The sequence below is a fragment of the Microcaecilia unicolor genome, chromosome 9 (assembly GCF_901765095.1).
Source record: "Microcaecilia unicolor chromosome 9, aMicUni1.1, whole genome shotgun sequence".
Classification (NCBI taxonomy): domain Eukaryota; kingdom Metazoa; phylum Chordata; class Amphibia; order Gymnophiona; family Siphonopidae; genus Microcaecilia; species Microcaecilia unicolor.
This window is the reverse complement of record NC_044039.1, coordinates 123102121-123114136: the sequence shown is the minus strand read 5'-3', so window position 1 is coordinate 123114136 and position 12016 is coordinate 123102121. Positions and strand designations below refer to the sequence as shown.

At 42.3% G+C, this 12016-nt stretch overlaps 1 protein-coding gene across 2 annotated transcripts in view; it reads right to left on the bottom strand.

Moving 5' to 3' along the window:
- ZFYVE26 (zinc finger FYVE-type containing 26) overlaps positions 1–12016 on the bottom strand; it is a 273412-nt gene that overhangs the window by 59592 nt on the left and 201804 nt on the right. For both annotated transcript variants that reach the window (XM_030215525.1, XM_030215526.1), the window contains 2 exons: positions 9303–9512; positions 6931–7149 (listed from right to left, as the gene is read on the bottom strand). In XM_030215525.1, the coding sequence (XP_030071385.1) occupies positions 6931–7149; positions 9303–9512 (429 nt within the window). The remainder of the gene's footprint in view (positions 1–6930; positions 7150–9302; positions 9513–12016) is intronic.

Sequence of the window (12016 nt, the reverse complement as noted above, 5' to 3'; positions counted from 1 at the left end):
AATTTAAAGCAAATGCCCTTAATATGCAATTATTGGTAGCAATAATGAAACAGTGATAGAATATTGACATAACAAGGAGCCTGAGCCAACAGATTTATTTTCCATTGAATATAATTAACTTTGTATGAACTTGGTGGCTAATAGTGTGCTGAACTGGACAATGTTGGCAACATTTAGACTGACTAGATTTCTGCTTGAAGGTAGCTCTGCCCTCATTATTCAATATCTCTTATAAACAGTAGTAATAAACAATATTAAGTGCATTTTTATAATATACCACTGCATTCCACAAAACAAAAGGCGCAAGTTTCCACAGACCATCTTTCTCTTTTGATCTAGGCACAGGAAAAGATTTTAAATGCAGCCAGGTTTCAACTTAATTCATGTTTAATATGAGATATGAATGATAAGTAAAATACATAAATAGATAGAAACTCTGAATGTTAAGCACTTGAGTCTTAGAACATGATGTCTGTTTTAGTGGCCCTTTACCAGGAGAAAAAAGACATCTGCACAAATATGTGTGCTAGGGTATCCCTATAACCAGTCCCTCCAAATGACACACATTACAATTGCTATTCCACCTATGAAAAGTTATTCCGTTGTTATACTTCCTCTGTGTGTACATCCGTATGCTGCACAAGCCGGCATGTCTGAAAACATAAGTGGGATCAAATAATAAAGAACGAGAACGTGGAAGCAGTTCACAGGTTTGGTTGCTTTGTTTTGAGGCTCCCTGACCCTGCAGTCTGGCATCTGAGCTCTCCCTCCCTTCCTTCGGATCTGGCCAGCTATCTCTCTTGTTTCCAGCAGTGAGCCTTAGCATGGGCAGAGCTCAAGACAGCTGCTTCTGGCTGTCTCAGTCCATCTCGCTGTTTCGTCCCACTCAAGGGAAGTTGAAAAGGTGGGATGAAGCAGTGACAAGACTGGGACAGCTGGAAGTAGGTGTCTTCAGCATTGCCCACGCCACAGCTCACTGCTGAAAACAGGGAGGAGAGATAGCCGGCTGGACCTGAAGGAAGAGAGGGAGAGCTCAGCTGTCTGACTGCGAGGATAGGGAGCATGAGGAAACAACAAAAAAAAAAACCCCACTTGGCTGGCCTCTATTGTTGTGGGGGAGGGGGGCTTGGGCCCCCTGTAGCTACGCCACTGGAACAAGCCACAGGGGAGGATGACAACGATGTCGAGGATGAGGACAATGATGCCGAGAAGGGACCCGAGCCCAAATTTTGGAAGCCGGTTGTTAAAGTTTAACAACCGGCTCTCAAAATTCTAAAAATTATCAAAAAGCTCATGCAAGCCAGCTCCAGCACACCACTGGGGACATCCTAAATAAACTATGTTACAGTCATCTAATCTGGTAATCAGTATAGACAGAATGAGTGAGTGGAGTATATCATGGTCAAACAACTGTCTAACTGAGCCCAATCGTCTAAGGATTTAAAATCCAATTTTACACAGGTTTGATAACTGTGCAGAGAAATTTCCTCTTGTAAGATGATTGTTTTAGTTTTAATGACCTTGATATTAATATTCTGCAATTCCCAGTTATTTGTTTCTGGTTAATCTAGTTGTAATCCGCAATGAACCACAAATCTTGGTGTGAGCAGAATATAAATCCCCCGTAATGTAATGAAAAGATTCCACAGACTGAACATCAGCCCTGAAAAGGTTCAGAGTGAGATTTGAACTAGGAAGACCACCTGTAAACCTTCAAGCTACTATTTTCTGTTTATTCAGAACTAATTTGTGATAACTAAATTAAAAGCAGTCTTGTAGCAGACCAATAGTAGGGGAAAGAGGATTGGTGGAGAAGACTAACAATATATCATCTGCATAAAAAGGACATGAGATACCAGTATATTGAATAACAGTAGCAAGAGGACTTGAAAACAAATTAAAAAGGAGCCAAAATAGAGCCCTGAGGGACACCACAGGCCACGGGGCAAGAGACGACATGGAAGAAGCAACGAGAACCAGGGCAATCGAGAGACAGAGCAGGGCCCAGGGCAGATCTGTTGCAACCCCCCCCCCCCCCCACACTTGGGACGCAGCTGCCACCACTGCCCTCAGGCCACCACCGCTGCCACTGCTGCCCTCAGGCCACCACCGCCCTCAGGACTAACCTCCTTGCCCGCCCCCCTACCTTCCTGCTTCAGTGTCTGCTCCTCCTCGGCCTCCAAGGGGGGCCCGGCACCGGGGTCTGTCTCTCTCCTGCTCCTATGTGCTGGGACAGAGTTATCACATTAACGCAATCACCAATGTCCCAACAGGAGCAGGGGAGAGACAGACCCCAGCGCTGGGCCTCTCTTGGAGACTGGGCCTGGGGAATTTTGTTCCCCCCCCCCCCCCCCGGTGAGAACTTTGTAAGAGCATCACCCTGATGAAGTTGGAAATAACCCTATAGCCATGACCAGGCCACCAGGGGATGCAATATCCTCTCGTACTTAGGATGTCTCTCCAAAAGCTTCTGCCTAGGAGGGAAGGGTTAGGATGGTTGTTGTAGTTGGTGATTCGATTATTAGGGAAGTAGACAGCCGAGTGGCTGGTGGACATGAGGTTCGCTTGGTGACTTGCCTGCCTAGTGCGAAGGTGGCGGACCTCAAGCGTCACCTAAACAGGATTTTAGATAGTGCTGGGGAGGAGCCGGCTGTCTTGGTGCATGTGGGAGGGAGGTTCCGGAAGCCAAATTTAGGCTCCTAGGTAGAAAGCTGAAATCTAGATCCTCCAGGGTAGCATTTTCAGAAATGCTCCCCATTCCATGCACAGAGCCCAAGAGACAGGCAGAGCTCTTGAGTCTCAATGCGTGGATGAGATGATGGTGCAGGGAGGAGGGTTTTACATTTGTTAGGAACTGGGCAACATTCTGGGGAAGGAGGAGCCTATTCCGAAAGGATGGGCTCTATCTTAACCAGGGTGGGACCAGGCTGCTGGCATCGGCATTTAGAAAGGAGATAGAGCAGCTTTTAAACTAGAAACTGGGGAAAGGCCAACAGTCGCTCAAAAGCACATGGTTCAGAATAAGGTAGTTTTCAAAGATATCACCAAAACAGGGAAGATAGGGCATCCCAATAGCAAGATTGCAATAGAGAGCATAGTAGACCAGGTGTCTTTAAATAAAAAGCAGATTTTCAAGATTGCACATTATCACTGTCAAGTACTGAGCAAGATGTAAATAGGAACAACAAACAGTTTGAAATGTCTATATGCAAATGCCAGAAGCCTAAGAAATAAAATGGGAGCTTTAGAATATATTGTACTAAATGAAAAAATAGATATAATAGGCATTTCTGAGACCTGGTGGAAGAAGGATAACCAGTGGAACACTGTCATACCAGGATACAAATTATATCACAGTGATAGGGTTGATCAAATCGGTGGAGGGGTAGCATTGTATGTTAAGGAGGGCCTTGAATCAAATAGACTAAAAATTCTACAGGAAACAAAACACATCTTGGAATCTCAATGAATTGAAATTCCATGTGTAGGGAAAAGGATAGTGAGGCATGTACTATCGTCCACCTGGCCAGGATGAAGAGACTGATGTAGAAATGTTATCAGAAATTAGGGAGGTTAACAAACTGGGGAACACGATAATATGGGTGATTTCTATTACCCTGATACTGACTGGATGAATGCTAGAGAGGTGAAATTCCTTGATGGAATCAAGGACTAATTTATGGAGCAGCTGGTTCAGGAGCCAATAATTACTAAACATAAACCATTGACTACAACACCCAATCAAAATGTAAACCATAATGATAAACCACCTCTACAAATCTCATCCCAAATGTAAATCAATACTGTAACTGTTAAGCAGAATGCAATATGTAAGCTACTTTGAACCAAAACTTGTTTTTGGATAACAGTGGGATACAAGAACGCATAAATAAAAAAAATTAATAAAACAAGCGGCGGAATAATTCTAGACCTAGCCCTTAGCAAATGATCTTGTGCAGGAGGTAATATATATAGTGCAGGGGACTCTTGACAACAGTGATTGTAACATGATTAGATTTAATATAAGCTCTGGAGTTAAGTACACACAGGAAATCCAATACATTAGCATTTAACTTTGAAAAAGGAGACTATGATAAAATGAGCACAGCGAAAAAAAAAAAAACTTAGAGGAGCAGCTGCGAAGGTGGATGCTATTCAAATACATTCCATGTATTAAAAAAGGAGGAAAGAAGACCAAACTATAGCTGGTATGGTTAAAACGTGAGGTGAAGGAAGCTATTAGAGCTAAAAAAAAAAAATCCTTCAGAAAATGGAAGAAGGATCCGACTGAAAATAATAGGAAACTACATAAAGAATGGCAAGTCAAATGCAAAGCGCTGATAAGGCAGGCAAAGAGAGACTTTGAAAGAAGATTGCGTTGGAGGCAAAAACACATAGTAAAAACTTTTTTAGGTATATTAAAAGCATGAAACCGGCAAAAGAACTGGTTGGACCACTAAACGACTGAGGGGTAAAAGGGGCACTCAGGGAAGACAAGGCTATAGCGGAGTGATTAAATGAATTCTTTGCTTTGGTCTTCACCGAGGAAGATGTGGGAGAGATACCGGTGCTAGAAATGGTATTCAATGCTGACAAGTCAGAGAAACTGAATCAAATCTCTGTAGACCTTAAATATGTAATGGGGCAATTTGACAAACTGAAGAGTAGCAAATCACCAGGACCGGATGGTATACATTCCAGAGTATTGATAGAATTGAAAAATGAACTTGCAGAACTATTGTTAGTAATATGGATTTAGTGAAGGGAAATCTTGCCTCATCAATCTATTACATTTCTTTGAAGGGGTGAACAAACATGTGGATAAAGGTGAGCCGGTCAAAAATATGTATGTGGATTTTCAAAAGGCATTTAACTAAGTACCTCATGAAAGATTCCAGAGGAAACTGGAAAGTCATGGGATAGAAGGTAGTGTTCTATTGTGGATTAAAAACTAGTTAAAAGATAGAAAACAGAAAATAGGGATAAATGGTCAGTATTCTCAATGGAGAAGGGTAGATAATGAAGTTCCGCAGCAGTCTGTGTGGGACTGCTGCTTTTTAACATATTTATAAATGATCTAAATATGGGAATAACTAGTGAGGTAATTAAATTTGCAGATGACAAAAAGTTATTCAATCACAAGAGAACTGTGAAAAATTGTAAGACGACCTTACGAGAATGGGAGACTGGGCATCCAAATGGCAGATGTTTAATGTGAGCAAGAGCAAAGTGATGGCATGTGGGAAAGAAGAACCCGAACTATAGTTACGTGATGAAAGGTTCCACATTAGGAGTTACTGACCAGGAAAAGGATCTAGGAGTCATTGTTGATGATACGTTGAAACCCTCTGCTCAGTGTGCTATGGTGGCAAAGAAAGCAAATAGAATGTCCTATGGTGGCAAAAAAAGCAAATAGAATGTATTATTAGAAAATGAATGGAAAATAAAAACGAGGGTGTCACAATGCCTTTGCATTGTTCCATGGTGCGACTGCACATGAATACTGTGTGCAATTCTGGTCACTGCATCTCAAAAAAGATATAGTGGAGTTAGAAAATGTACAGAGAAGGGCAACAAAAATGACAACGAGGATTGGACGACTTCTCTATGAAGAAAGGCTGAAATGTGTAGGGCTTTTCAGCTTGGAGAAAAGATGGCTGAGGGGAGATATGATAGAGGTATATACAATAATGCATTGAGTGGATCGGGTAGACGTGAATCGCTTGTTTACTCTTTCCAAAAATACTAGGACTAGGGGGCATGCAATGAAGCTACAAAGTAGTAAATTTAAAACAAATCAGAAAAAATATTTCTTCACTCATCGTGTAATTAAACTCTGGAATTCGTTGCCAGAGAAAGTGGTAAAAGCAGTTAGCTTAGCGGGGTTTAAAAAAAGGTTTGGATAACTTCCTAAAAGTCCATAAGCCATTATTAAAATGGACTTGGGAAGATCCACTGCTTATTTCTAGGATAAGCAGAATGAAATTTATTCTACTGTTTTGGGATTTTGCCAGGTGCTAGTGACCTGGAATGGCAACTGTTGGAAACAGGATACTGAGCTTGATAGACCTTCGGTCTGTCCCAGTATGGCAACACTTATGTACTTAGGATGCGAACCAAGCCAACACAGTTCCAGTTACACCAAGGGAAGAGAGGTAAGAGAACAAAAGTGAATGGTTAGCCAAATCAAAGGCAGCAGAAAGGTACAACGAAATAGCTAGGACAGCATTATGTTTATCTAAATGGGAACAGATTTCACTTAAAATAGCCGCTAAGATTGTATGCTTACTAAAATGGGTTCTGAAACTAGGTTATTTTGGGTGAAGAGCAAGAGATTTTTCAAGATAGAGTGCACTGACTTCTACAAGCTATCACCAGGGCAGGATTAAGGCATAGGCAAATTAGGCATGTGCCTAGGGCCCAAATATTTAGCAGGGACCCTCTTAGATGAGCTAATTCAGTGTCTCCCCAGCTGGTTAGTTGCTGTCAGGAAGAAGAGTTTGAAAGGGGGAGCAGAAGACCCCAAGGCCATATATTGCTCTCCAGTCAGCAGAAGTCAGTGGGCTGCATAAGGGGGTATTTTACTAAGCATTTTTATGCCCATAGGAATATATAGGCCAATCATTAGCGCACACTAAAAACACCACTGCAGCTTAGTAAAAGACTCCCTTAACTTGCTGCATCCTCTGCCAGTTTTCATCAGCAGTCCAAACAATGCAGGACCCCATTTATAGGAGTTTTATATTTATTTATATTACAGCACAAGTTCCAATGCACTTATTTGCCAAATCCCACTCCAAGTACCACAGTTTCACAGTGAGTGATTTTGCAAATCTGAATTGTGCATTCTTTTCAGGGCAGGATGCAAATAATTATGGCTGCAGAACCAAAGCATATTCCCCCCCCCCCCCCATTCAGCAAACTTCTTACCTTATTCAACAAATGCAACAGCGCTTCCTTCATGCAGTCCTGCCTCATATAAAATGCAATGACTGACAGATTAGTGCCATATGTATGCAAGTAAAACAAGCACTCTTTATAGTAGACATTATTCTGGATTTTTCCTTCTGGCACTACTCCAGACCACAAACTTTGGGTGTTCAGTGAAGTTTCCAATTCCTTCAGTGTGGCAAAGTAGCCATCATCCTTCTGGAAAGTTAAGAGGGCAAGTGAGAAACTGTCAATTTAATGGATAAGTTTAAAAGTCATGCAGATGGTTTGTTACAAAATTTCTCAAAATCTATGTGGGTAAATTTATGCACGCAATGCTATTTTGTACTACTGTTACACACAGTGAGCATAGGCATGCCTGGAGGTGGAGTTGGGGTTAGTACACTGTTTTCACGCATGCTGGAGTTTCAAAAGGATGTGCATAAATGTGAGAAAAGATTGTACGTAATAAATGGTTATTTTCAGCGAGATTGATTTTAGAGGGCAAGTATGCACATATATTTTCCTTTGAAAAATGGAGTAACTTGTACATATTGCCTGTATAAATAGACAGCGTATTAGAAAAATTACCCTTTTAGGGGCCTGTTCAATACACTGCATTAAGCAGCTAGTGCAGGTTTTACCTGTCAATGAGTATTGTGTTAAAACTAGCCAGTGTGCTTAAAAAAAAACAAACACTAGTTGCTTAACACAGGTAGGGATAAGTCATGGGCATGACCAGTTGTGAGAGCTGGCATACAAGTCAATGCCACACACTAGCTGTCATGACTGCCAATAGCACAGCCACTGCCCCCAAGATACAGCTGCCACAGTAGCTTCCACCCTTCCTCTCCCCACAATCACAGGTACCTCCCTCTTCACTCTTCCCCCAACAGACCCTACTCCCCCCAACCCTTGTCCAGGGATTTCCTGGTAGTTTAGTGCAGTGTTTCTCAAGTCGGTTTTGAAGTACCCCCTTGCCAGTCAGGTTTTCAGGATATCCACAATGAATATGCATGAAAGATTTGCAAACAATGAAGGCAGTATATGCAAATCAATCTCATGCACATTGATTGTGGATATCCTGAAAACCCAAGTGGAAAGGGGGAACTCCAGGACTGACTTGGGAAACACTGGTCTAGCAGGGCTGGACAAGAACAGTCTCCTCCGCTCCAGCCTTATCTGGTTCTGGCTGTCAAAATGGCACCGATAACACCTAGCAGTAGTCTTGCAGTATTACCTCTAGGGGACATCCTTCCATATAAGAGCAATTGCTCCTTACATGAAGAGAACCTCTACAGGAAATGGCAGGAGGCTATCACTAGGGATCATTAATACCATTTTAACACCCAGAGCATAGGGGGATCCCCTTCCTGCCCTGTTCCACTAGATTAACAGAGAATCCCTGGGTAAGTCTTGGGGAGGAGGGCATTGAAAGTAGGAGGTATCTGTGATCTAAGGGGATTAAAAAGCAGGGGTATTGTAATGGGGGGGGGGGGGGGAGACATGTCTCCCTTGCATTTATGCTATAAAGGTATTTATAGTTCTATCAGATCTCTCCCTTCTGCTTTCTTTCCTAAGTACACATATTGAAGTCTTCAATAAGCTTTATAATGAAGGCCACTGACTGACCATTTTAGTAGCTGCCCTCTATACTGACTCCATCCAGTTTATATATTTTGGAAGGTGCAGGCTCTGAAATTGTATAGAGCACTCTAAATAATGGCTCACCAGAGACTTACACAATGCTACTATTACCTCCTTTTTCATACAGGCTATTCCGCTCCCTATGCACCCAATCATCCTTCTGGCTTTTGCTACCTTTTCTACCTGTTTGGCCACTCCAAGTTCTTCTCTTTTGTACATACAAGTACCACTCCCATCAGTTTTGCTGTCCCTTTAGCTGCTTGCTAAGTTGTGCACTCATCTTGACCATTTGTGCACTCTAAAAACTGATGTCCTCCTTTTTTGTTTTCCGATAGGTCATGTCCAGACTGCCCTGCCAGTGTGCCCCAGTCCTGTTCTGAGAGTCCAACTTTGAGTGAGAGGATAATCTAGTCTCTTCATATGTGCAGTCTCTGGCCCTCTGCTGCTGGCAAATTGTTGTGGGACTGAACGGAAACCTACCTACCCAAGCTTATTTGAACCCACGACAAAGTGTGAAAAGCTCTGTAACACTGACAATTCCCTTGAGCCATTCAGTGCCTATGGTAAATGAATTTAACATGGATAGCACTTACCAGCTCATTTTGCTCATGAATCATGACTGCCTTCTCTTAAATTTTAACTTTTTATTTGATTTCCAAACAAGAAACAACCAAAGCATTGCAACATAACCCAAAACAGCCACAAACTCTTCCACATCATCTTACCACGGGCAGGATGGGTTTTATTGCAGACTCCAGATACTGGATCACATCCTGCAGCAGCCTCGAACCCTGATTTAACTGATTCAGATCATAAGGAGCCCGAAGACATCTACTAAGCTTGTTCCGAGCTCCTGCAAAATCATCCACTTTGAGGCAAGCCAATCCCCAGGCATGCCACACACCACTGGGGTCGAGTCCTGTCTTTGTGGAAACCTAGTTCAGACATCAAGAATCCATGAAAAACAAACAAACAAAACAAACAAAACAAAGATTATTACACACACACAAAGGAAAAGCAGAACACTAAGCAGGTAATTTTATAAACACACCAGGAGGTACACATGTAAAAATACATGCAGTGACAACAAGGTGTGTACTTTTATGCAACCTATGTGCAGGTGTATTTTGGGATGGAGCTTGGATAGAATCACCATTTATGCCCAAGGCTTCAATGTAGCCACAATTACCATTGGTTTACCTTGAGTATTTTAAAGTGATACATAGGCACTTACATATATATCTTTATAAAATAGGCCATTTTTCCACTTCCAAACCTAGGCAACCTGTTGTAAAATTACCTCCTAAAACCCTAATCTGAACTGTGTTGCTACCATACCAGGCATTCTTAAAATGAACAGCATGTTTAATATGTTACTGTACTCTTCCAAATAAACTGGAAGAAAACAGATTTTAACTTACATGCTGCATTTTTAGTCATTTTCCTATTTTCTATGGGGAATGAAACACCCTAAGTAGTTGCTAGGAGACAGTTCTTGTGTCCCTTCTTGATAATCTGCACAGAAACCATGACATAAGTAATGCCATACTGGGAAAAGACCAAGGGTCCATCGAGCCCAGCATCTTGTCCACGACAGCGGCCAATCCAGGCCAAGGGCACCTGGCAAGCTTCCCAAACGTACAAACATTCTATACATGTTATTCCTGGGATTTTGGATTTTTCCAAGTCCGTTTAGTAGCGGTTTATGGACTTGTCCTTTAGGAAACAGTCCAACCCCTTTTTAAACTCTGCTAAGCTAACCGCCTTCACCACATTTTCCGGCAATGAATTCCAGAGTTTAATTACACGTTGGGTGAAGAAAGATTTTCTCCGATTTGTTTTAAATTTACTACACTGTAGTTTAATCGCATGCCCCCTAGTCCTAACTATATAGTATTTTTGGAAAGCGTGAACAGACGCTTCACATCCACCTGTTCCACTCCACTCATTATTTTATATACCTCTATCATGTCTCCCCTCAGCCTTCTCTTCTCCAAGCTGAATAGCCCTAGCCTCCTTAGTCTTTCTTCATAGGGAAGTCGTCCCATCCCCGCTATCATTTTAGTCGCCCTTCGCTGCACCTTTTCCAATTTTACTACATCTTTCTTGAGATGCGGCGACCAGAATTGAACACAATACTCAAGGTGCGGTCGCACCATGGAGCGATACAACGGCATTATAACATCCTTACACCTGTTTTCCATACCTTTCATAATAATACCCAACATTCTATTCGCTTTCCTAGCCGCAGCAGCACACTGAGCAGAAGGTTTCAGTGTGTTATTGATGACGACACCCAGATCCCTTTCTTGGTCTGTAACTCCTAACGTGGAACCTTGCATGACGTAGCTATAATTCAGGTTCTTTTTTCCCACATGCATCACCTTGCACTTGCTCACATTAAACGTCATCTGCTATTTAGCCGCCCAGTCTCCCAGTCTCGTAAGGTCCTCTTGTAATTTTTCACAATCCTGTCGCGAGTTAACGACTTTGAATAACTTTGTGTCATCAGCAAATTTAATTACCTCGCTAGTTACTCCCATCTCTAAATCATTTATAAATATATTAAAAAGCAGCGGTCCTAGCACAGACCCCTGAGGAACCCCACTAACTACCCTTCTCCATTGTGAATACTGCCCATTTAACCCCACTCTCTGTTTCCTATCCTTCAACCAGTTTTTAATCCACAATAGGACATTTCCTCCTATCCCATGACCCTCCAATTTCCTCTGTAGCCTTTCATGAGGTACCTTGTCAAACGCCTTTTGAAAATCCAGATACACAATATCAACCGGCTCCCCTTTGTCCACATGTTTGTTTGAAGTAAATTGGTCAGGCAAGATTTCCCCACACAAAAGCCGTGCTGACTCAGTCTCAGTAATCCATGTCCTCGGATGTGCTCTGTAACTTTGTTTTTAATAATAGCCTCTACCATTTTCCCCGGCACCGACATCAGACTCACCAGTCTATAATTTCCCGGATCTCCCCGGAGCCTTTTTTAAAAATGGGTGTTACATTGGCCACCCTCCAATCTTCCGGTACCACGCTCGATTTTAAGGATAAGTTGCATATCACTAGCAGTAGCTCCGCAAGCTCATTTTTCAGTTCTATCAGTACTCTAGGGTGAATACCATCCGGTCCAGGAGATTTGCTACTCTTCAGTTTGCCGAACTGCCCCATTACGTCCTCCAGGTTTACCGTGAAGTCAGTAAGTTTCTCCGACTCGTCCGCTTGAAATACCATTTCCGACACCGGTATCCCACCCAAATCTTCCTCGGTGAAGACCGAAGCAAAGAATTCATTCAGTCTCTCCGCTACGTCTTTGTCTTCCTTGATCGCCCCTTTCACTCCTCAGTCATCCAGCGGCCCAACCGATTCTTTTGCCGGCTTCCTGCTTTTAATATACCGAAAAAAATTTTTTTACTATGTTTTTTTGCCT